Below are 25,526 nucleotides of genomic sequence, written 5' to 3' on the forward strand. Positions count from 1 at the left end.
TGAATAAAGCGTGAATGCAGACCGATATCAGATTTTTTCGGTGGGAGTCCGTTTATTTGTGTTTTTGGTCAAGTAAAATATGGCCCCGTCTGAGTGCAGAGGAAACCAGCAGAGGAGCAGGGAGGGGGTGTTTGGTGCGTGCGCTCTGGGCTTCTGCTGCACAAAACCACTGCTGTAGGGGTAATTTCTGCCCTAAACCTTGTGATAGGACCCAACTTGTTCCATCCCAGAGTATCACTTTAAGGCAAGACAAAAGTAAGGGTTGTACGGTGATGCAACGGTTAGTGCTGCTTTATTTTCTCCCTGTGCATGTGTTGGTTCTCTTCAAATACACCAGCTTCCTCCCACAGTCCAAAAACATGCTCATCAGGTTAAGTGGTGGTTCTAAATTGCCCGTTAGTGTGAGTGCGCACATGAAAGGTTGTCTGTCCCCGTGATTGACTGGCGACCAGTTCAGAGTGTACCCTGTTTGTCGCCCATATACAGCTTGGATAGGCTCCAGCTACTGGTGACCTTGAAGCTTTGGTTACATTTCTTTTGTGGTGGGGTTGTAAACAGAGAATGATTTTGTAGAAACAATGAGTTTTCGTTCTTTCTTCCAGGATGCATAAACTACATACTTGTATGATGAATATGATTTCTTAACATTGATGAATGTATCCGTTTACTTTAAGTCTTTTACCATGAAACAGCATCAAAAAGAGGCACAACTAAGAAGAACCTGAGTCCTGAAGACTTTGTTGAACATGAGTGGATCCTGGTTGCTCTGGGAAGTCTATCAGTCCTTTTCCCACAGTTGTTACAGCTCTGAGTGACCTCTACAACTCAAGCAGCATGACCACCTAAACAGACTCATAGCCTTAAACGATAACTGTACGTGACTGCATATGGGAGCTCTTTTACCATGACCATGATGAGTTGGTGTTGTTGAGTTCATTTTGCCTCCATGCTACCATTGACTTCCATTGGGTTCGTTCAAAATATATGAAAATCCTGATAATGATGGATTAGTAAAACATAACTCAAAGGGTTTAAGAATCTACTGGTTGATTTCCGGCATTCTCCGAATTTCACAACTGTTTAATACAGTTAACACAGAAAAACTGTGAGTGATTATCATAAAGCAGACTTGACCAAAGTCAGGCCTAAGGTCCATTCTCAAAGAGCTCTCAGCATTCTTCTTACAGTTTATTAGCTATGACACTAAAATTAATCATGTTCATTCCTTCTGCCATCAGGCTGATAAACTTCACTTGGCATCAATGTACTGACTGTTTATCATTGTACTGACTGTCCATGAGTGTCTATTTATTGTCTCTGGCACACTCTTGCCTGTTGTTAGTAAATAAATGTATGGTCAAGGTAGATTGCTAAAACTGAAGTCCCCTTGGGGATAAATAAAGTTGTCTAGATCTGAATTATGTGGACATTTACATTTTCTGTTAAGGTCACAAACCAAACCAAAATCTATCTATTGAAGTTTCACTGAACTACATGTGGACTGTGTAGAGGCTACCTGTATAAAGCCCTGTACGTCATGCAGAACCAGACTCTTTGACCCACACTTGAGTGTAATAACTGGACTACCTCATGTATTTAGCATTGCTGAATTTGACTGCTTCAGTCTATGTTTTAGGCACTTTTATATTTTCATTTTATTGGTGTGTGTCTATTGTCAATGTATATATATTTTGTTCTTGCTCTTAAGTTTTAACCTTAAATTTTGTGCCATCCATATGTAAACACGTGCTTCTTGAATAAAGAAACTCAATGTCTCTTACAGCTGACATCTTAAAATTAATGTTTTTATTTTGATGTGAAAATGTGAAAGTTATAAAAACACATTGGAGAATGAAGGGGCAAATAAAAGTGATGAAATGATGCAGAGAAATAGTTCAGAATGCAGGATCAGAAGGTCAAAATAGTCTGAATATGAAAAACAATTGTGATAAAATCCAGAACCTGATCCTGGCAAATTTTCCCTATATCGCCCCCTAATGGGGAATTTTTTTTTTCATTTATTATTATTTTTTTTTTTAAGTTATTTTTGGGGGCTTTTTTTGCCTTTAATTGTAAAGAGGAGTATAGTGGATAAAGTAGGAATTATGGCAACAATGGAGAGTGACATGTGAGAAAAAAGGCCACAGGCTGGATTGAACCCAGGCCACCTGCACTAAGGCAAACCTCATGGAGCGCAGCCTGGACCACTAAGCCATCAACGCCCCTTAAAGGGCAACTCTGTTTTTTTGACACCTGGACCTTTTTTTATAGGTGTATGCATGCTCATATACTCACTCAGACAAACATTGTGCAGCTCGGAGTCCTTCAGAAGTTATTTAGATCCAGCTGATTTTAGCCGCACTTAGCGGGGGCCACGGCAAGGGAGCTTCAGCGCGGGACATAATCTCTGCAAAATCGCTCATTTCGGCTCTATTTTTTCATCCATCGCCAGTGTTATCATTAAGTCAGCTCGTCTACCGTCTTCAGGTGGGTCAGCTGACCCAGAGCTGACCTGGTAAACAAACGTTTGACGGTTGTCCTTACCGGTTTGAGCCTGAGCACACGGACGAGGGGCTCCATGAAAGAAGGATGCAGAGGGAGAGAGACGAAGAGCTGGCTCAAGAACAACAAACAGGAGCACATCCACGACTCAATGCGAACTGGTGGTGCGCTTGTGGACAGTGTTCACCTATGGCAACAGAAGAGGAGCCGACTTTATGATAACACTGGCGATGGATGAAAAAATATAGCCGAAATGAGCGATTTTGCAGAGATTATGTCCCGCGCTGAAGCTCCCTTGCCGTGGCCCCCGCTAAGTGCGACTAAAATCTGTTGGATCTAAATAACTTCTGAAGGACTCCGAGCTGCACGATGTCTGAGTGAGTATATGAGCATGCACACACCTATAAATAAGATCCAGGTGTCAAAAAAACGGAGTTGCCGGCAGAGTTTGCAGATGTTAACGTGACACATAACACTGCAGAAAACTGAACACTGATCATTAGGGATCAGAAACACCTGAGGGACAGGTGAGGTTTAAATTTCATCAGTCTGTGATGATGACACAAGGATGTTTGAAACAAGTTTGGACACCCCTGGCCTAAAGGGAGGCTTTAAATGCAGGATATTTAGTATATAAAGAGAAAAAAGTATCCTGTTTTTCAGTATCATCCCCCTGTAACACCATCATATTGAATACATCTTCCCTTCACTCTCCATTCCATGCTTTCAGGGCTCACTCAATGAGACCCTCACCTATAAAAAGAACAGGCAATTTAAACCTAACACTGAAGATGTAGTCAGATAAAATGTGCAAGACAACCTCTAACACCCAATACTCACTCTGAAACAGATACAAGCAGGTTGGACATCTCTGATATCCAATACTGCAGGCTGATAGGGGAAAGTACAAGAACCTTGATCAGGGTAAAGCAGCATGTAACAGCTAGAATTACTTGAAACCAAATGAGTCTGACTCCAACTGAACCTTTCTCATTTCTAAAAAGGAACGCGTAGTTATCTGATCTCTGGTGGACGGGCTGATTTCATCCTAAATGTCCATTTTTTCCCTTTTTATTTGAGCTGTGAGCTTCTAACTTTTTACATTTATGGACACACTTAATTCAATCAGCTCACACACATCATGAAATGAGATCTGAAACTGCACTGCAATAAAATCTGCTCATGTGCCTCATACATTTCTGACACTCAACCCGAGCTAAGCCTTCCTTATCGCCCTGGAAGTCATCCGCTGCAGTCAGCGTCATACACACCAACTCCCTGCCTGAAGATAGCTCCAACAAAGAGCAGCTGATAGATCCCTACGCCAAATACAACTGTGCAGCACCCCCTCTGACATCCTGTGGGTGAGTGTCTCTGTGCTGCAGCAGGGATCAATGCCAACAATCCAGCACTCTACGATCAGACTTCCTACCAATACACAGATCTTAAATACTGTACAGTAATGGACCAGGCTGCAACAAACAATCACTATTCACAGAGATTCAATGCACTTCACTGCTGGGAGTCTCAGGCTGCTGCAATGATTGTCAGTCTGTGGAGGTAATGCACCAAGAAATGGACTCGTACACAGACAGAAAAAGGCTGCTTGGAAAAATGCAGGAGTCAGAATTTGCTTTGCAGCTTTAGACTGAAAGTGTTGTAGCTACTGTCTCTGAGCCACGATCAGCCAAACATGTCCCGGAGCTAAATGAAGCAGACGACTCAAGCTGCTCTGATTCCACACTTGTAATGCGTCATAACCTGACGATCAAATCCTCCTAATATGCTGGATTATAAAAGCTGTAAGATTCCCAGAGTCTCTCTGTCTGCTCTGCTTTGGCTCAAACTTTCAGATCCACCATCTGCACAGTATCCACACGCACACTCCAACCAGTTTAAGATCATCTCATCACTCTTGGATGTTTGGATGTAAAGTGAAACTGTGGAGACTGAGAAACAAACAACAACAACAAAAACAATGAAAATGTTCTGTTGCTGCAACAACCAATTTAACCATGGCATAGTAAGTGAGTCATCCAACTGCACTGCAAAATCTGAGATCTGAGCAGGTGGTTATGTCCCATTTTAGTATAAAAAAAAGAAAAACAGAAAACGCCTTTTCAAAGATACCTGAATGGAGCCTAAAAACCAACCGATCGAAGAAGGAAAAAAACATGTCCTTGTCTGATTCTTGTGTTAGGACATTTTTTTTCCTTCAAGAAACCAAACAAGGGCATTTCTCTTACCCTGTAACCCTATTGGCTGGTTATTTCTACTCTGTCCAAGCGTCATTTTTTGTCTTGCAGTGTCTTGATGTCACCTTCAACCAGGCATTTTTTAGGAGAATCAGACATAAGCATTTGCTCAAGTTGCAGGTTTTGCAGTGTGGTAAAGAATGTTTCCTTCTTGTTTTGCATTTTTGTTTGTTGTCCTATTTGCTCAAATATATAAACTGTTCCCCCATGAAGCTGGGAAACATCTTTTTCTACTTCTTCTCATGAAATGATTGGAATTTGCAAAGGTTGATTATGGTTTGATTTTCACTGTGATATGCTTGAAAGATATTGGTTTATGAGGTTTGAAGAAGATATGAACTTAATCTATACTGAATGAATCACATTGTGACAGTCATTTCTATGAGAAGAGGTTAAAAACTTCACGGGCAACAATGTTAATATATATATTTTTTTAAAAGTCCAACTCTGTTGAATGGCAAGTTTTCTTCTGTCATTTCACAAGGTGTTGAACAATAAAAGGATTTCATCATTGTTTGACATAAGCTTCTCCAAAAACTGACCCACAACCCTCCTTTAAAGGGATAATTCAGTTTTTTTTAAGTAGGGTTGTATGAGCTCTATGTGACCACTAAGGAAATTAGATACAGTGGATGTTTCCTCTGTATTCCTTTCAGTCGCCATCTGTAGCAGCTCTGTGTAGCTACTCCGGTTCATACAGGTATCCTTTGGTTCCAAAGTGAATGAAACTTCATCGTCGCTGTCATAGTCACTCATTTTGAATTTCCTACGCTGCCTCACAATCCTTAGAGTACAAACAAAAGAATTACGATACTTGATCAAACTTACACGAGGCTACAACCGGCGCCCGAAGAATAGCTTGTTGACATTCCCTACAGCTGAAAGGAGGAGGGGGGATGGAGTGCACTAGTGCTGCGCGGAAGGACACATGACCAGTTAGTTAGGTCCAGATAAATGTTTATATTTCCAAAGACTTAATGCACTTAAAAATATTTTATGTAGCATACTCTTAAACTGTGGTATTACTTTTTGATTTGAGTTCTTGTAGGCAGAGAAAATAGCCTTTGAATTTGGTACGGTCTCTCCCTGTTAGCGCCTATTTCCTCATCACCATCGATTACAGTCTGTGTCTTACTGAGGGAGAGGAGACAACTTTCTACTGTATCTAATGTCCTTAGTGGTCACATAGAGCTCATACAACCCCACTTCAAAAAAACTGAACTATCCCTTTAATGCATAGCCTCCCTGTAGATACAGCATTAAACATAATAATTAATAAATGAAAAATGAATATATAAATAAATAGTAAAGTCAAAGGATTTTTTCATCATAAAACGTTTTAAAAAAGACTCTTTTAGTGTTGTGGCCAGCAGAGGGCAGTGCAATAAACTTTAACTCACAAAAAAAAAAAAAAAAAAAAAAAAAAAAAAAGGATATTAAAGAGAGGGTATTCTGATTCCCAATATTTAAACATAAACATACAGTAACAATACTGGATGCTCAGATTAAAGTTGTGCCAATTTTCCAACATCTACACATTCAGATGTTGTAAAAATCTAGGAATCTGTCTGTTAGCTACTCTAAATGCTCCATTCTTTAATTAAAAAAAAAAAAAAAAAAAATTCTTCATGAGCCTTGCTGAGATGATGAGGTCTTCACACCAGGACCTTGTCACTGGTTCATGACACGTTTGAAAGGCAGGCCTCAAACACTCTGATCTACCCCAGACAGGCTGGGGGAGCCTTAAAGGGTCAGCTGCTAAAAATAAATGTTTCAGCGAGAGGCTGCAAAAAGCTTCTTAAATGCAAGTGAGAGAAAAATAGGACAATTGGGCATAGCAGAGGGGCAGAAGAAAGCCAAACATGACAAAAATATCAAATTAATAAATACATTACCCTCTCTTTAAAGTTTTAATTATAACTGGGGTTTAATAGGGCCTGATCCACAGCTTTCAGGCTTGGCTCTAACAAAATTACCAGAATCGATTTAAATAGATTTAAAGTCACAAGCTAGCGACACACGGCTAAAAATCCTGTTAAAAAATGAGGGTTGATGTTTTTCTGTTTGGTCACATCAGTGAGAAACCTCTCCCAGATGATGGTTTAATCTCTTGTTTTGTCTTGTTTTTGTCTTGTTTTGTTTTGTTTTTGTAGAACATAATGACGCAGCTCTAATCAGTCACTGTGACATTTCTAAAATCTGAAGGCTTCAGATCATCAGGAACTATTAACACAGAGTAAACAAGATAGCAGCGAGCAACTGGCTGCCTGCACGCGACAAACTGTGAATCAATAATCCAATCAAGCCTGATCGCGGCAACTTAATATTTGAGCAGCTCAATAATTACATGCAAAGGGGGTTAATTAGGTTTTAATTACATGTAACCAGCTCGCTGCAGCGTGCCTGTCTCTGCTTGGTCGACTGTGACGGCTGGGTCGTCTGCTGCAGCGCTGGAGGGAGGCTTGACTCGAGTCAGACGCAGACTCGCTAATATTGCACGAACCATTGAGCGTCTGTTTAGGAAGCTCGGATCAGGCGCTGTTTATGCCGCCGTTTCTCTTTCAGGCTGTAAATCTTCTACAGACATGCCACATTGCTCTCTGAGAGAAGCTCAGTCTGCTCTGATGGCTCTGTGTAAACGGCTGATGGTATCACGCGGGCGCGACGCTTGCATTTCCCACAAACAGCAGATGGCGGAGCTTTAAAAGGGTCACCCAGGTCCTCTCAGTGAACAGAAACCTCTTTAGAGCTGATCTGGTTAATCTAGTCTCACTCAGATGTTAACAGGGGGTCATGTCATTTCAAGTCTATCGCAGTTCTGCACAGATCATCGGGTCACATGTTTACATGCTCCAACGCAGACGTATAGGGACTGAAACCTCTCTAGCCGACCAACCAGTGACACCAGGAAGACACAAAGCTTTGCCTGTCTTTCTGCTATTTCTGAACAACAGTCAACAGAGATTACAAGACATCTTCCTGAGTTTATTATCAAAGATGAGACAGTTGTGAAATCCTTTCACTTTTTTCGCACCATTATCAACAGTATTTCCTAAACATACTCTGTCATGTTGAATAAATTTTAACCTAGCGTGATTTTCCTTTAAATGGAAAGCTAAATAAGACATTTCTAGAGCCACCATAGAAGTGTCAGTCTTGTCTCATCGACAACAACTCGGTCACAAAGCACCCATGTTCTGTGAGGAGGCATCTGAGGCTGCACTGAATCCACACTCCGTCATTCTCACAATCACATCACAAACACCCCCCCCCCCCCCCCCCCTGACTCTGAAGTCTATTTTAGCAGCAAGATTTCCAGTCCTCTGCCATAAAACAGTGCCAGGCTTTGACTTTCACTTCCATCAACTACACAAGATCCACCTGCAGGCTCCAGTGAAAGAGTCAAAGATTTAATGTCAGCACTACTTAAATTTTCTGCATTTAGAATAAATCTGCAAGAAGCTCTGAGATCAGAGTCTGGACGGTAAACACAAACATGAATAAACATTTAAAGCTGCCACAACAAGAGCTGAGAGACTGGAGTTATTCAAATACTCTGTGGAAGAGGACTGAAGACTACGACTGAACTTGGAAAGAAATGAAAGACTGCAGGTTTTTCTATAATTTACTTTTATAAGATTGTTAGTTCAACCATAGACTGAATAATATGAAGGTGTAGTCTCACTGACGTCACCATCTACTTCTGATTCATCCACAGCGGCTGCGTCTACCTTTTGAGTCAGGATGAAGTAAAGAGAGTCAGTCATGCCCTTAAATGGGCAGAACCTGTAAATATAACTTAGAAAATACTGAGTCAAAGAAAAAAAAAAGTCCCTTTGTGGTGTGCTGATAGAGAAACAAGCTAATCAGACCCAACTCTGCTTTGAATCAGGCTGTAAACATGCTAACTTTGATCGTCTCTTTCAGCTTGCTGTGTTTGTGGTTTCAGGTCTCAAGCTGAATCTTGATAAACTGCAGTTTTCACAACTTTCACAGCAGCTTTATGTGTTTAGACCAAGACAAATTGATGTCAGTGTCTGGCATCAATATTTCAGGAGGATCACAGATGGGCAAAACAAGTAGGAACCTCTATCTGGGAACTCATGTGTAGCTCTGTGACAGTCGGTGAGTGTTTTTCCAGCTTTGTCTTAACATGGTACACCACTTTGAAATAATGCAAATACTAAAAAATTAACACAATTTCATTTTAGAAAGAAAACATTGAACAAAAACACATGATGAGGTGGTCAGGGTATCAAAACCTACTTTTGAAGAGGACCAAATTTGGTTTTGTGAGAATGACTGAGTGTCAGTAGCTTTGACTAACATATTAATTAACAATCCAATAATATATGAAGGCTGTTTTTGGTAACCATTTCTCGATTTTTGTAAAAATCACTCACCAGGTGTGTTTAAACATCCACGTGCGGTCAAACCTCACCTGCCCCTCACTTGTCTCTTAATACTTGATGATAAGTCAGTAGTGTGCACAGAAGGGGCAATTTAAAGAAAAAAGTATCCTTTTGGGAGCCAAAACATGTTAAACTGTCCTCTTGGGAGCCAAAATGTGTGCTGAAGTGCCCTTCTTGTTGGAAAACACACTTACTGCCCTCTTAGTTGGCACTAGCACTCTCTAAAGCATCTTCCTGGGAGCCAAAACAAGCTAAAGTGTCCTGGTTGGCAAAGCACATGAAACCACCTTCTTGGCTGGTTAAAAGTGGATGAACTGCCCTCTTGGGTGGCAAAAACACGTGCTAAACTGCCTTCTCGGGAGGGGAGAAAACACTAAATGTTGTTTATATTTATTTTTGCCCCTGCTTTTCAAAAAGTCTTTGATTGATACTGTGATCAGTGGTCAGTTTTTTGCAGTCTTATGTGCTACATAACCATCAACAAACTCTGCTTCTGACAAAGGAAAATGTTCTCCATTGGGGGGCGATATGGAGGAATTGTGTTGAGTTGTTTTATGTCAGGATCAGGATCTGGATTTCATCAGGACTGTTTTTATTTCTTTTCTTTTTATATTCAGACTATTTTGACCTGCAAACAACATTTTTAGCCCCAAACATTTCTGATCCTGCATTCTGAGCTGTTTTTGTGCAACAGTTTTTGTCTTTTCTGCACCATTTCATGCCTAGTCTTGTCTTGTGTCCTCTGACATGTTCTTTGAACTCTCAAATGTTCACATCCTGATAAATCCATTTATCTAAAGACGTCAGCTGTAAGAGCTGATGCATTGTCAAAATGTAGTTTGCTGAGACCCTTAGGGATGGGAACCTTTCACATTTGAAACAATACAGTACCAATGCCTGGTACCTAGCAATTGGTACCGGTACTCATTGGTTCCAATTTTCGGTACTTTTGTCTGTGTATGTGGAAAAAAAAAAAAAAAAAAAAAAAGTTTAATCATAAAATTTAAATTATTTGTAACATAACATAATTATTCTTCAATATATAACCTTGCAATGCTGTGTTCATGTCCAGCATGGAGAATCTCCTACTCTTCCTCCCTCACAGTCACAAGGATGTGTTCACGAACAAAACATGGTACCATTTGATTTTACCTGAATCGGTACCTGGTACTTTGGACAAAATTTGGTCGGTACCTATAAAAGTAACTAATTTGGTACCCATCCCTGGAGACCCTACTCAAGATACTTTGGTTTTTGACCTTAAAGAAAATGTAAATGATTTAGAACATGGTTCATTTCAGTGACTTAATCAATTCATTGTATGACGTAAATGTAGAGTAAGAATTTATCTCAGGTTTTTAGGGTGGTGAGGGGGTTTGCGTCATAGACCAGGGGATCTGTGATCACAGGAGATGGGAGAGGGGAGTTTTTTGCCCAAGGCTACGAAGAAGACGATCCCAGGTATAGACAAGGATAATAAAATCACAAGTGTAAGGAGTTTTAAAGTAACCATGCACCATTTTCTCTAAAGTGAGAGGAAAATAAGAAAAAGGTAAAAAGAGAGCTTCAGTGAACAGACAACGTGTTAAGCCATCTAAGCCATCTGAGACACCTCTAAGCTGAACCGGATCACAGCTCGGGAACGACAGCTCAATTCTCTCTTTCACACATTTTTAAAGAAAGCTAAATTAAATCACCGACCCACAATGCACTTCTACTAAATATGACACCTCGGTGATATCCGAGTCTGGGCGCTGAGCGGGAACTATTCTCTCCTCACATGGAAACACGCGGTAAGAGCGGCTTAAATTAAACACACATCTCCGAATGAGACCTGACAGCTCGGGATGACGTGAAGATAATTGAAAATGAGTTAAGGGGAACGGCTGAAGCGACTGATGGGATAAGGATATAAAAACATCATGCAGCACACACACACGATGCATGGAGTGGTGGGAAATGAAGTGCACCAATCTGCAGAAATATGATTAAAATCACACGAGTGTCGCACACAACATCACACAGGAAGTGAGAAAAGTCCGACGAACGCGGCGCTCAGAAAAGTCCCATTATAAATCAAGTCAAAGCGACAGCCCTTATGCTTCAAAGTCATCTCTGAATCGCTTATCCACACACTGAGCCTCTCTATAGGAATACCAATTTACAATCCTCTGTCATATCACTCTGGGAAAGAGTGAAGGAGGGGGGGAGAGAGGTAGACGGAGAGAAGGAGGAGAGGAGGGATTATTCACAAAGTCGCTATTTATACGTTTCAATCTCACCCAGGGAGAAAGAAGATTTCTGCTCAAGTATTGACGTCCACAAATACAGTAAACAGACATATGAATGCTCCAGTCAGTCAGTCAGTCACACGCACACACACACACACACACACACTCACACACACACACACACACACACACACACATGAGTCCCAGGGCTGCGAGATAAGAGAGGAGAGTGTTCTGGGGAGAAAGCTTCCTCATTGGTGTGCAAGGCTGCACATGCTCCAGCCCTCCCTTGTATCCCCTGTGTGTGTGTGTGTGTGTGTGTGTGTGTGTGTGTGTGTGTGTGTGTGTGTGTGTGTGTGTGTGTGTGTGTGTGTGTGTGTGTGTGTGTGTGCTCTCCCTCTCTTTCCTTCACTGCCACTAAAAAGACACAGAGGACCTATTGTGCTCAAGGAAGGAAAATCAGCCCATTTTCAGAAAGAGGAGAGGAATGAACCGCTCCTTCTCCTTCCGTTCATCTCTCCCCGACCTCTCTCCTCCTCTCCCCCTTCTCGCTTTCTTCTCCCCTCCCATTCACACAGCAGCTGAAATGGCAGAGCTTGTTAAAAAGGAAGCCCACATGACAGTGCTCGCTGCTTTGCTTACCGCAGCATCTCCCCTCTTTGCTCGCCTCTGCACCACAAACCTCGCTTGAAAGCAACTCGATACGGCGCCTGAAAGAAGTTACGGCAACGAGAGGCCAACGAGTAAATACATGAAGGTGAAAGAGGAGGAGAAGAGTGGGGAAAGTCTGAGGATTCAGAGTAAATGAGGCGTTTCGTGCAGCAGTAACAGCACAACAACATTAAAGAAGGCTGTTTTTTTTTCTTTTTTTTTCAGGTGCAGCTTGTTCGCTCGGGAGCACAAGTCTGCAGGAAAACAATCTTTTCTTTCCTTCTTTCCAAAACTGTGCTTAGTGAGTGAAACTGAGGCTCCTGCCTGGTAATAGTAGTTTATTGGAACAATCTATCATGGCAGAAATGGAGACCGGTGGGGATTTAGTGATGTCAGTGGCCCCATCCTTATTGGATGGATAGATATGAAGGTGTCACGACAGAGTCTGAGACGGCAGATGTTTAATATTTATATCAAGATTAATCAGGATTCCCGTGCATCAAAACTTTGGAAGAAAACTTTAGTCAGCTTTGGTAACATGACTGAGATCTGGGGGTGGAGCAACAGGAGAGAGGGCTACAGAAGGAGAGTCAAATTCCTCCCCAGCCTGGGAAAACTCTGAGGAGTTTCTAGAGTTAAACTGCAGAAACTGAATCTACACTGTAAAAAATGAAATGTTGGTTTTAATCAAATACATTAAGTCAACTGGTTCCATTCAAAGGTGTTGAGTTAGTTGAAGGCAATCATTTCAATTTCAACTTAGCTGACCATAAATAACTAAATTCAACGAATATATTTACATTGAACTGGTTGATATATCCTCAAAAACGGAAAAACTGACTGAAATTTATTATGTCAACTGGTTCCTTGTCAATGTATGAGGTCGGTTGAAAACAATAATTTTAGGGTCAGATAAGTGGAACTTACCAGTTGACACATTTAAACAAAATTATTTTTTCCTTTTTTTGAGTGTAATATTTTCAATTAAAGTCAATTTTTCATTTTTTTGTTCATTTTTTTCCTTTTCCCCCAGTTTTAAGTGTAAGCTAGTGTTTTTTGTCTTACTTTTATTGAAAACTTTTGTATTTGACTTAATATGAGCTACATTTACCTGACAGGTCCAGAAGTATGACTTATTTTGGGGCCGATTTAAAACAAAATATGAAAAAGAGATGTAAAAGAGATGTAAAAAAAAAAAAAAAAAAAACACAGTATTTGTTTATTCTTACCCTTAATTCTTTTCCTTTTTTTGAGTGTAATATTTTCAATTTAATTCTTTTTTTTTTCTTTTTTTTGTTCATTTTTTCCCTTTTCCCTTTTTTAAATGTAAGCAAGTAGTTTTTTTTTTTTTTTTTTTTTTTTTTTTTAATCTTACTTTTAGTCAAAACTTTTGTATTTGACTTAATTTGAGCTACATTTACCTGGCAGGTCCAGAAGTATGACTTATTTCAGGGCGATTTTAAACAAAATTTGAAAAAGAGATGTAAAAGAGATGTAAAGAAAAAAAAAAATCCACAGCATTTGTTATTTTTGCCCTTAATTATTTTCCTTTTTTGAGAGTAATATTTTCAATTTGAGTCATTTTTTCATTTTTTTTTTGTTCATTTTTTCCTTTTTTCCCTTTTTTAAATGTAAGCAAGTGTTGTTGTTTTTTTTGTTTGTTTGTTTTTTTTTCTTAAGTTTAGTCAAAACTTTTGTATTTGACTTAATATGAGTTACATTTACCTGACAGGTCCAGAAGTATGACTTCTTTCAGGACAATTTTAAACAAAATATGAAAAAGAGATGTGAAAGAGATGTAAAAAATAAAAAATAAAAAAAAACACAGCATTTGTTAATTCTTACCCTTCCAAAAATGTTTGTTCATCCTGGCTACAGTTTAATATGAACAATAAAAGTCTGAGCATTTTCACAACTGCTGATATTTTTCTGCTTTGTCAATAACAGATGACACCAGAATTGCTTGTAAAGAGTGAAAAATAAAATAAGAAATGGCCAATGACGTAAGACTAAATCACTTGTCAGGTTTCATGAGATCATCTTTTAATATCTTGAAATAAGGCACTGTATCTGGACTCCTCTTGTGAATGTGCTTCATACTGAGTCTAATGAGACAATGTTACTAAAAATGAGAAATCAAAACTTGACTCAAGTTTTTACAGTGTAAGTCCCTAACATTTTTACTGATGTCTCCATTTTAAACACAAAAGCAAAGTTGGGTGAACGCACACAGTCTGACTGCTCTTATACAATCGTTGTTTTATGTATGAAGGCGCTGGTGTGGTGTCAGTCAAAGTGACAGAGGAACAGCTCTAGTTTCATTTTCTTTGAGGAAGACTTCAATGAGTCGTACCTTGCAGTGTTGGCATGAAGCAGGAGGATTTGCAGTTTGATAAATGATTTAAAGATGTCACATGAGACAAGAGGTACCACTTAGTGCAAATAATGGGGACCAGAATCAAGAGAAACCCAAAGTTCCTCACACACTGTAAAAACTGAAATCCAAACGAGCCAAAGATAATTTTTAACTTAATATGAGAAAAATTCACCAGAAAAGTCCAGAAAATGTCTGATTTCAGGATGAGGAGGCTTTTTACCACAGCCATAGCCAGTTTTCTTCAAAAGCAACCCTCTTAAAAATACTTTTTTCCAACATGTAGCTGGGCCAGTCTACCAATAAGTGTCGCGTGAAGCATGCCAAACCCATACGTGTCAGTATTTCAGACATGAAACTCATTCCAGCAAATCAGAATAAACCCCTGTCATTCAGCTGTGATGTTCTAGAACCTTCAAAACCTTCACTTTGACCAGAGTGTTTAGAAAAACATAATTTTTAATGACAGAACTGTATTTTCATGGATTACAAGCCTAAAAGTATAAATATATATGTGGTTTCCCAAATACCCCACCACATGTGGACATGGCCCAAATCTGCTATTTCAGTTTCTCTCATTTCAAGAAAGAAACAAGCATTTTCTAACCTTATTGGTGCATTTCTTTTACCCCGCAAACAGTCCAGGTGTCAGGTTTGTCTTTTAATATCTCAAAATAAAACACTTTTCCTGGACTAGTTACAGTTTTGACTGAAATAAGACATCCACACTTGTTCAGGTTTCAGTTTTTATAGTTCGTGATAGACCTCCATTATGTCTTGATTCTGGTTCCTCTTTTTGCACAAAATGATTTTACCCATGCATGGGCAAGTCAGTGATTCAACTACAGATGTCATCCTGCTTTGTATCAACATTCAAATTTACGACTCATTAAAATCATTTCCATTGAAAAAAAACCCACCAAAGCTGTTGCCGTGACGCTTGGACAGACTTTCCGCCAGCGGGTTCAGACATATAAAATGTCTGTAAACTAGGAGTAATCAGACTTTATATGGTTGGTCTGGTTTGCTTTTGTAGCTCATGTGGAAACATCAGCTTGAGTATCAGTCAGTTTGCACTGCAAAAAGTGAACCCAAGGTTTGTGTCCTCTAAAAAAACAACCCATTGTTGGGTTTCCTGCAATGAGACATGATTTTAGTCCAAAGAAATTAATCAGCAAAAGTTGTCTTACTCTATTGGCAGGTTTTGTTTACCTCCAAAGCATTTAAGACATAATTTTTGTCTTTTAATATCTTTAGAATAAGACAATTTTCTTGACTTATCAGGTGAATGTGGCTCGTATTGAGCCTAAAGAGATATTTATTCATTCATTTCATTTTATTATTATTATTTTTTTTTTAAAAAAATCTTTTTCACAAAAGATAATACAGAAACACTTGCTTCACCTTTTACAGTGTGTGAGGAGCCTTTAGTTTGTTTTGATTCTGGTTCCTTTTTTTTTGCTCCAAGTGACACCTCTTGTCTGAAATAACACATCAATACATTTTAACCATTTATCTAACTGTCAACATTATACTGATTCATGTCACCTTTCAAATTCACTCTCCTGGGGCTTACGGCTTAAAATGATATCTGTATGTGATTAGTTGGGCTTCATACACTGCAAAAAAAACCCCAAAGTATTATTACGTGTTTATCTCTCATTTTCAGTTTAAAAAAAGTTTGGTTTTTTTTGTCCAAATTGGAGCAACATTTACCTGGGCAGTCCGGAAAAATGTATTATTACAAGTTATTCAAAGACAAAAAAGAGGTTTGCATTGCTCGTAACTAGCAAAAAAAAAAAATTGCCAAAGGGGTTTAGAGAAAAGTTTCTTGTATTAAAGTGATTCTCCGGGATGGAACAAGTTGGGTCCTATCACAAGGTTTAGGGCAGAAATTTCCCCTACAGCAGTGTTTTTGTGCAGCAGAAGCCCAGAGCGCTCGCACCAAACACCCCCTCCCTGCTCCTCTGCTGGTTTCCTCTGCACTCAGACGGGGCCATACTTTACTTGACCAAAAACACAAAGGAAGGGACTCCCACCGAAAAAATCTGATATCAGTCTGCATTCACGCTTTATTTAGAGAATTTTCAGCGCGTTACTTTCACACAAAAACACCGCTAAATAAGGCTCTAGTTCTCATCGTGTCATAAAATGGCACGACCTCCGCTGCAGAGCCACAGCTGGCTACGAGGCGCTCACCGCTTAGTGTATCAGTCCTCGCACACGACGTGCCAGATATAAACAATCGCAGGTAGTCTGCCAGGACGAAGAGACACGATGAGAACTAGAGCCTTATTTAGCGGTGTTTTTGTGTGAAAGTAACGTGCTGAAAATTCTTTAGATAAAGCGTGAATGCAGATGCTGGGCTTCTGCTGCACAAAAACACTGCTGTAGGGGTAATTTCTGCCCTAAACCTTGTGATAGGACCCAACTTGTTCCATCCCGGAGTATCACTTTAAGGCTTGAATGACATCTGTATGTTATTAGTTGGCCTTCATACACTGCAAAAAAAATAAATAAATAAAGTATTATCAAGTGTCCATGTCTCATTTTCAGTAGAAAATGTCTTTTTAGACCAAATATGAGCCACATTCACCTGGGCAGTCCAGAAAATCGTCTTATTACAAGTTAATTGAAGACAAAATGAGGTTTGAAAAAATGCCAATGGGGTTTAGAGAAAAGTGTCTTGTATTACAATTTTATTCTAATTTCAAGAAAACATGACAAGCACATTTTTTCTAATTCTATTAAAAGATCTTTTTTACGAGTTAGAAGCCACTCAGACCTCATTTTTGTCATTAAATTCTTGAAATAAGACAAGTTTCTGGGTTTGCCAGCTGAATGTGACTCAAAGCTAGTAAAATAAGACAACTTTCCCTAAAAATAAGACAAAAATACTAACTTAGATTTCAGTTTTTTTTGCAGTGTATGGTTCGTCTGTTTTGCATGGAGACATCTGTGTTCAATTAACTCATTATTCACATCAAAAACTGAAACTAAGCAAGCGTTTACATCTTTTGTTTTACTAAAAGTTTGTCTCATTAGATTAACCTGATAAGTTGGGAAACATGTTTTATTTTAAGATATTAAAAGATAAACTGTGGCTGAGTTTCATTAAAGGTACCAGCTAAGTCAAGTATTATTGAGTAAAGCCTTGAAATCATGCCTGAGTTATACCGGTGGTTTTTAATGGAGTGAGACGTGCAAACAGTAAAAAAGTAACAGGATGATTGACGCGTGTCCCCTATAGTGAGGAGGATGTGAATACTGAGTCTCCTCCTGGCTTCATCCCCCTCCACAGTTTCCCTTTACATTATTTAATGAAGGTGAGGTGTCATTTTTTGAGTGTACTATCCGTCAAAACCCCAGATTAAAGTTGCTCCACAAACCCAGTAATGTATTCATCTGTCTCATGTTGCTCTAAATAAGGCTGATGGGTCACCTAAAGGTCCTTTAACACCTCCAAAACAAGAAGATTTCACTTGGACTGGAAACAAAGCAAATTCACACACACTAAGTAACTTCATCTGGATCCCTGGCAGCTTTTTATCACGAGTCTTTTCACGGCTTAAGCTGCATTTCACAGTCTAAAGCAGACCACTCTGAGGAGGAGCAGAGGTCCTCAGAGGATGGAGAGCTCCAGAAAACTCCTCTGAGTTAAACTCCTGTTTCCAGTGTGTCTCTGCAACCGATCTGTGTGTCTCCAACACACACACACGAACAGCAGCAAATACAACCAGCTCACATGCAATATGCAGGGACTACCTCAACGCCCTCAAGCGTACACAGACCTACTTTTTGGGGAAAGATTTCCAGCATCACAAAAGAAACCGAGCTTTCCAGCAAAATCTGCATTCCACAAAAAAAAAATAAATAAATAAAAACCCACACAACTTTGCAAAGTTTTAAAAAAAAGCAGCACATTTGCTCATCTCCTTCTGAGAGTCCTCTGCTCCCGGCTGTCAGATTGGAACGCGGCCCTGTTGCCGGCAACATTTCAGCACCTTGGACAGCTACACAATAGCCAGCAGAGATCCAGCGGAGGCAAAAACATGAGGACAAAAGACAGAGGAGGAGGTGGAGGAGGGTGGCGGGCCGGGGACTTACAAAAGAAAGGAGGGGGGAGGGAGGATGGGAAGAAATTTGGCCGCTGGGAGGCCATTCACAGAGGATACAAAGAGCCAATGTCAACTTGAGTTGAAGGACACAAAACAGAATCAGCATTAGCGCGGGTAGCACAGTTCATCCATGTCAGGAGAGATGGAGACGGGAGGCTGATAATACCCATCATTCTCCAAGCGGGGGTCACGGGGAATTACGGTTACTCATCCTTCAGAGCAGATTTCTCACACAACTCAACACGTCTTTGAATATTCCTCAACTCCTATGACCCTTCCTGTCCCTGCACCTGTTAACAACGACACATTTCTCCCAGCCCACATCCCTGGGTGTCATTTCTGAGCAGCAGGATGCAGAGGAATGATGGGACTCTGCAGCAGATCTCCATTTTCAGCATCCACACATTTTCTTTTACTGCTTATCCACAATAGGCAATTCAGACTGCTAATTGCTTTACTAATGACAATTCTCTCTCCTGTAAGATTACAATTCTTTTTTTGTAAAGAAAAGCACATTTTCTGTCTCTCTTTGGGGAAAAAGAAGAAGAAACTCAACACACTTTGCAGCACTCTGTGGAATTTTCACACATTCTCATCCCTGATGAAGCAAATATCGACCCTCTACATCAAATATGAGAGTTACCCATGAACCACCAGATGGATGAAGAGGAGCTTTCAGGGAAGGAGGAGGAAGAGGAAGAGGAGGAGGAGACTGAATTCAGAGAAAAACCTTGAAATGCTGTGTCAGGTCAGAGGAAAAAAGGGAGCTGTGGCCATCAGTCACGATAGGCAGGAGCCAAAAAATGCACCTCCTCAATCACTGGAGGAGCCATCACACATCTCAGCAGAGAGAGGAAAGGAGAGGAGAGAGGCTGCAGGCATTTTCTCCACACACACAAACACACACACACACACACACACACACACACCGCAGCGGCAGCCACAAATAATTATGCACAATTGAAGCAAAAATCGAGCCCGAGCTCAGGATCTTGACAAAGTGCTTCAGTGAAAGTTTAATGGCGCAACTTGGCCGCGCTGTATTGCTCCCCTATAGCATACAATAATTCTCTATAAGTTGTACATCTCCAAAGACACTTCATATGGAAAGCAAAATAACATGATTCTCCCTCCTGAACTCATGGATCATTTCACAACCAGTCTCTTTTTTTTTTTTTTTTTTTGTTCATTTTTCTTCTTTTTAAACAGACAAATAAGTCTTCTATTTTACATAAAGATTTGATTCTTTAAAATACAGCACTTTCAAAAAAAAAAAAAAAGAAGAAGAAGAAGAAGAGGAACATTTCTGTTTTGCAGAGAGAGCATTGTTGATAAAATAGTTGAGTGCAAAGGCACTTTCTGGAGTAAGTATCGTAAGATTTTGCCGCTTTGTTGGATTTGGAAAAGGATTCCCTTTCATGGTCAAACACTCACCATTTATCTGCGTATGCTAATTATGTAAAGGAATGTCGATCCCAAGCATCTCCTCTTCTACAAAGAATAATACTTTCAGACTTCATCTGTTTTTTTGTTGTTTTTTTCTTTTTTTTTCACAGGGATTTAAAATACAGTTTCATGAAAAGCACAAAGCCGTATTTGTACACAGTCCTGCCCATGGTTTTACCTGTCGTCAGCAAAGTCTCTGAGAGTTTCATTTTCCCAAAAAAAGAAGAAATAATTTATACCTTCCAGGGGAAAAATAGAACTGCATAATAATATACTTTTATACTCCTTTATACAGCTGGAAAAAAGAGAAGAAAAAAGGAAAAATCATCAAAGACTTGGGTTTGCTTCCATCAATCATGTCAGATTGAACACATAGATAAGATAGATATATAGAGGGCTATTATTACAGTAACTGCGTGATTATTATGAATGCTGCACAGAACCTGGGAGGGAGGGGGGAGGAAGAGGGGGAGAGGGGGGGGCATTGTCGCTATCTTACAGTTGGCTCATCGCAGTCTGTTTCTCCAGAACCTCCAGGTAGTCTGGTTCTGTTTTTAGCTTCCCGGGGAGCAGCAGCGGGTGCTCATTGTTTTTGGAAGAGTTTTCTGCCCCAAAGTATTTCCTGGGGGTCCCGTACAGAGCAGTTTTATTCAGCTTGTCCTGGTGGGTGACATACCGCCGGGCTGTAGCGACCTCGTAGGGGGGCACGATACAAGGTCTTTTGGGTAAAGTGCAAAAGTTGTAATGGAAAGGGGGGGCGCCTGCAGCCGAGGGAAGCTCCTTGGTGGGCCTCTCCCCTAAATTCTGATACAACATCTCCGGAGGGTCCGGCGTGGTCAGAACGCAGGATGTCGGGGATTTATCCATAAAATCCATTGTGCTGATGGTGTAGGCCCCTGGGCTGCGAGAGAGGATGTCTTCCTTCTTTGCATCCAGGGGCCCAAAGCTGAGCTCCTTCAGGTTGCGGTAATACGCCACCTGCTCCCCGTCTTTCTGCATGTAGATGGGGTTTTGGCACATGGAGCCCACAGGTGGGGGGATGTAGTTGTAAACGTGGCTTTCAGAGGATTTGTCTTGCGTGGGTTCGGGGGTGTAGGAGCCATATTGCACTTGGAAAGAGTTGAGATCTAAGTTGTTGGCGCCCGTGGGGACGTGTTCCACGCCTTTACGGCGCTTCAGAACAAAAACAAAGAGACCTGCACCGAAGCAAACTGAGAGGATGAAAACCACAAGGAGCCCTAGGATCAGGACTGAGAGAGGGACCTCAGGGTGCAGCTCAGGGGTGTAGAGCCGGGATTCAGTGGGGCTGACTGAGCTAAAGGAGGAAGAGGAAGAGGGAGAAGGGGAGGAGGAGGGGGAGGAGGTGGGAGTGGGAGCTTCAGTCCCTGGGCTTATGACTGTGGGGGGTTTGGTAGGGGGGGCGTGTTGTGGTGGGGGGGCCTCGCTGGGCTCGGGGCAGATGGCTTCGTTGCGAAGTGAGCGCAGGAGGCGACCTGCGTGTTTGGAGGGAGAATCACAAGTGATCTCATTAACCACCACGCTGGTGCTGGACAGCTCCATCCAGTTCTTCAGCGCCACGATGTCACAGGTGCAGTCCCAGGGGTTCTCCTGCAGATCGATCTGGATGAACGCCGAGAGCTGGTCCAGGACGCCTTTGACAGGAAGGTAGGAGAAGTGATTATTCCTCAGGTTGAGTCTGGTCAGCATCGTGCCCCCGAACACGTGGTCGGGGAGCGCTCTTAGCAGGTTGTTGTTGAGGAAAAGCAGCTGGAGGTTGTGTAAAGCGTTGAAGGTTTGTGGTAAAATGTCTTTGATGATGTTGTATTCCAAATACAGATACTGCAGAGACTGCAATCCAGCAAAGAGCGACTGAGAAAGAGATTCAATGTAATTCCCATTCAGATAGAGCCGTCTGAGGTTGGTGAGGTTCTCAAAGGCTGCTTCCTGAATCACTGCGATCCGGTTATTCCCTAAATGAAGCAGCTCCAGAGAGCTGTACTCTGTGAGATCAGTTCTGTAAATCACTTGTAAGTAGTTGCCAGTCAGGTGGAGTTTCTTGGGGTAGGAGGGTTTGGGGTTTAGCTCACTGATGTTATGCAGTTTCCTCTCCTGGCAGTTAATGTTCAGCCCGCTGTCCGGGTTCTGTGACGTGCACACACACACACTGGGGCACAGCATGGGCACAGGGGAGCGAGTCTGATAAACCATGATGGGCCCAAAGACGTGCTTGTCCTTAGAAATGCGAGGAGTGGGCCTGTATCTCATTTTGGGGGGGCGGGAGGCTTTGGGGGCTCGAGTGGGGGTGATCCCTTGTGGGTGGTAGGTTGGGGGCAGGGCCCCTTGAAAGTGAGAGTCAGAGGGGGGGTGAGCGCGCTCACCAGCATTCCTGCGCGGGCACAGATCCTGCTTTATGAGCTGTGTGATGTCTTTCCCGTGCAGCCTGAACGGCGTCTCACACACTATGTCCCCCACAAACACAGAGATGGTGTCCAGCCAGGATTTGAGGGGGATGAGATCACACGTGCAGTTCCACGGGTTCTCCTCCAGCTGGATCTCCATGATGCCGCCGATGTGCTCTAAAACACCAGCAAACGGCAGCATCTTGAGCCGGTTGCCACGCAAATCCAAGTGTGTGAGCAGCACAAAGCGAAAAATGTTGGGGGGCAAAGATAACAGCAGGTTGTCATTCAGGATCAGCACTTTGAGCTTATTGAGTTTGCTGAACGCGCCCGGCTCTATGGCGCTGATATAATTATAGTCTGCTTGTAAATACTCCAAACTCTCCAGTCCTGCAAACGTGTCCTCTTTAATCACCTCCAGGTTGTTGTTGTTCAAGTGGAGCCGCTTCAGGAAGCGCAGCCCGTTAAACGCGCCAGTTTTGATCTCCTGCAAACCATTATTCCCAAGATGCAGTGAAGTAACATTGCCATAATTGACGAACTCATTGGCGCCGATCCGTGACAGGAAGTTCCCATTTAGAAAAAGCTGAGAGATTTTATTAGCAGGTGCCAAAAACTGGCTGACTGTGGAAAATCCTTTATTCTCACAGTTGATGTTCAGGATATTCTCCCGCTCCTCGCAGGTGCAGCGGTTCTTGCAGATGTCTTTGGAAGATGAAGTTTTGCGGCTCTGCGTTTCGGACGGTGTCAGGCTTGTGACCGTGAGGACGCTCAGAAAGAGGACGCCGCTCAGCATTTTTACAGCCAAAAATGGTCGCTGAAATACAGATCCAGCATTTAACTTTGCAGCGCGAGCCTTGAGTAGAGAGAAAAAATGAGAAAAAAAAAAAAAAGACTTCTCCGTGCAGAAAGAGGGGGGAGAAAAAAAAGAGGCAGAGGCGCTCTCTCATACACACACACAGACACACAAACACACACACTCACTCACTCACACACACACACATGCATACAGGCGCCCAGAAAACTGGCGCAACACCGTTATTTGGTGTTAAAACGGGAGCGTGACGCAGGGGAAATGCGCAAACCTCTCTGGTGACCTCCGCTTTGAATCCCAAAAAAATCCCAAATCCCTCCCGAAAGAAAAATCAATCATGAAAAAAAAAAAAAAAGGCGAAACCATGACAAATCAGCTATGTGGTGAATGGACTTGGCACATAGTCAGAGGCAGAGCGGACTCAGAGGGAGGAAAAGCCGCTCTCCGCAGCCCTTTTTTCCTGACAGAGAGCGCCGATTTACTCAGCGGCTTCACGCAGATCTCCAGCAGCTGCAGCCAAATATTCACAGAGAGACACGGGCTGCGAAACGCTGCCTCTCTTCTCCCCCACACACGGAAAGAGCGTCATTTTAGTCCAGGCAGAAGAAAAATCACTTTTCCTCCCCTCAAAGATCCAGAAATAATGCGCAAAGACGCACCATGACGCACGGCTGGGTTTCTTTATTCCCTTCTTCGGAAAAAAGGAGGCAGCTGAAAGTGGGCTCGAGAGCCGGAAAGGAGAGAAAAAAGCACGGCGCGTGAGAGAAAGTCAGAGAGGGGAGATTTATATTCCCGGAGCTGAGGCATAACTACAGCCTGTACCCGCCGGTCCTCCTCCTCCGCTCCGCACACTCAGAGCAGCACTGAGCGTCTGCTGCTGCTGCCTCACTGCGTTTGTGTGTGTGAGTGTGTGTGTGTGTGTGTGTGAATGTGTGTGTGTTCGAGAGAGAGAGGGAGAGAGAGAGAGAGCGCAGGGGCCGTTACGTCACCAACAGTCAACATGAACACACACACGCACCGTGGTTAGAGCAGGAACCAACTTTTACGCATAATTATCATTTTAACTACAGCCTTCATTAAATTATGTATTCTGTTCAAACTCACATGATGCATGTGACCAAATGATCTTAATACCCCTTCAGCCAACATCCTGTTTAATTAAATCAACATCATTGGGAGTGTTTGCAGGCTCCTTCTCTGTCTTTTTGTGTTAAAATGTGGGGGAAAAAACACAGCATTGCACCTTAAAGGAACACATGAGCGATCATTTTCCTCTGGTTTGTAATATTTATAGAAATGTTCAGCTTTGCAGCTCACAGCATTCCTTAGCCCCCCCTTACACAATAAGTGTGTCACAAACACTGATGCCCAATAGGAGCTCAGTTTCCATAAAAGCCTCTGGATAAGCTTCTGCTGCAACAGCAAATAAAGGTGTGATTAATCTAAATACCTGCACAGCAGGGAGATGTAGCAGTGCAGCGGCAGTGCTGCTGTTGCTGCCTCTCTGTTAGTGAGTTTATGAGAAGCTTTTTGTTTTTTTGGTATTTTTTTTTCTTTTTTTTTACCATGACGCCACTAGGAGGCAGGAAAGGTCTCTTTTCAGACCCTGTGTGTGTGAGTGTGTGTGTGTGTGTATGTGTGTGTGTCATTAATCTCTCCCATTGTTTTGTCTCCAGTCTTTATGAGTCTCACACACTCACAGACTTTCTGGTTCATAGAGCTCAACGTGCATTAATTATCAGAGATGTATTCACACATTAAAGCCAGACAGTAAGATAATTGATCACACACGTGCGTGCACATTTTACATTAAGTGATACATAATTCAAGCACATTATAGGCATTATAAAATAATGAATAAACGCTCATAAACACATTTGTATGTACAGGTTCATCTCAATTAATTAGAATATCACGGAAAAGTTCATTTATTTAAAATACTTTAAATCAAAGAGCGATACATATCATCACAGAGTGAAACATTTCAGCAATTATTTCTTTTATGATGATAATGGCTTACAGTTTGAATCAAAAGTGTCTCATGAATTAAAATATTATATTAGACCAATAAAAAGATAAATACAGAAACGTTAAACTTCTGAATAGTATATTCTGTCATCAGGTGTTTATGAAGCTCATGTTAGTCTGAAGCAGCCTTCAGCTCCTCTGTGTTTCTTGGTCTGGAGTCTCTTAACTTCCTCTTTACAACAACTCAGATTCTCCATTCAGGGATTCAGGTCCAAGCTTGGTAACATCAGTAGAGGTGTCCCAGTCTGATATTAATATCGGATATCGGTCCACTATCAGCAAAAAAACGAATATCG

At 41.5% G+C, this 25,526-nt stretch overlaps 1 protein-coding gene across 1 annotated transcript; it reads right to left on the reverse strand.

Annotated features, from left to right (window-relative positions):
* Window positions 1-19,535: 19,535 nt before the first annotated feature.
* slitrk2 (SLIT and NTRK-like family, member 2) lies at window positions 19,536-24,099 on the reverse strand. The gene has a single exon (XM_074674728.1). It carries the CDS (start codon window positions 23,182-23,184, stop codon window positions 20,485-20,487), a length of 2,700 nt encoding a protein of 899 aa, XP_074530829.1. The 5' UTR covers window positions 23,185-24,099; the 3' UTR covers window positions 19,536-20,484.
* Between the last annotated feature and the right edge of the window lie 1,427 nt (window positions 24,100-25,526).

This window comes from Halichoeres trimaculatus, unplaced genomic scaffold, assembly GCF_033239565.1.
Source record: "Halichoeres trimaculatus isolate MK-OKI-2021-1 unplaced genomic scaffold, fHalTri1.1 fHalTri1_scaffold_7, whole genome shotgun sequence".
Lineage (NCBI taxonomy): Eukaryota > Metazoa > Chordata > Actinopteri > Labriformes > Labridae > Halichoeres > Halichoeres trimaculatus.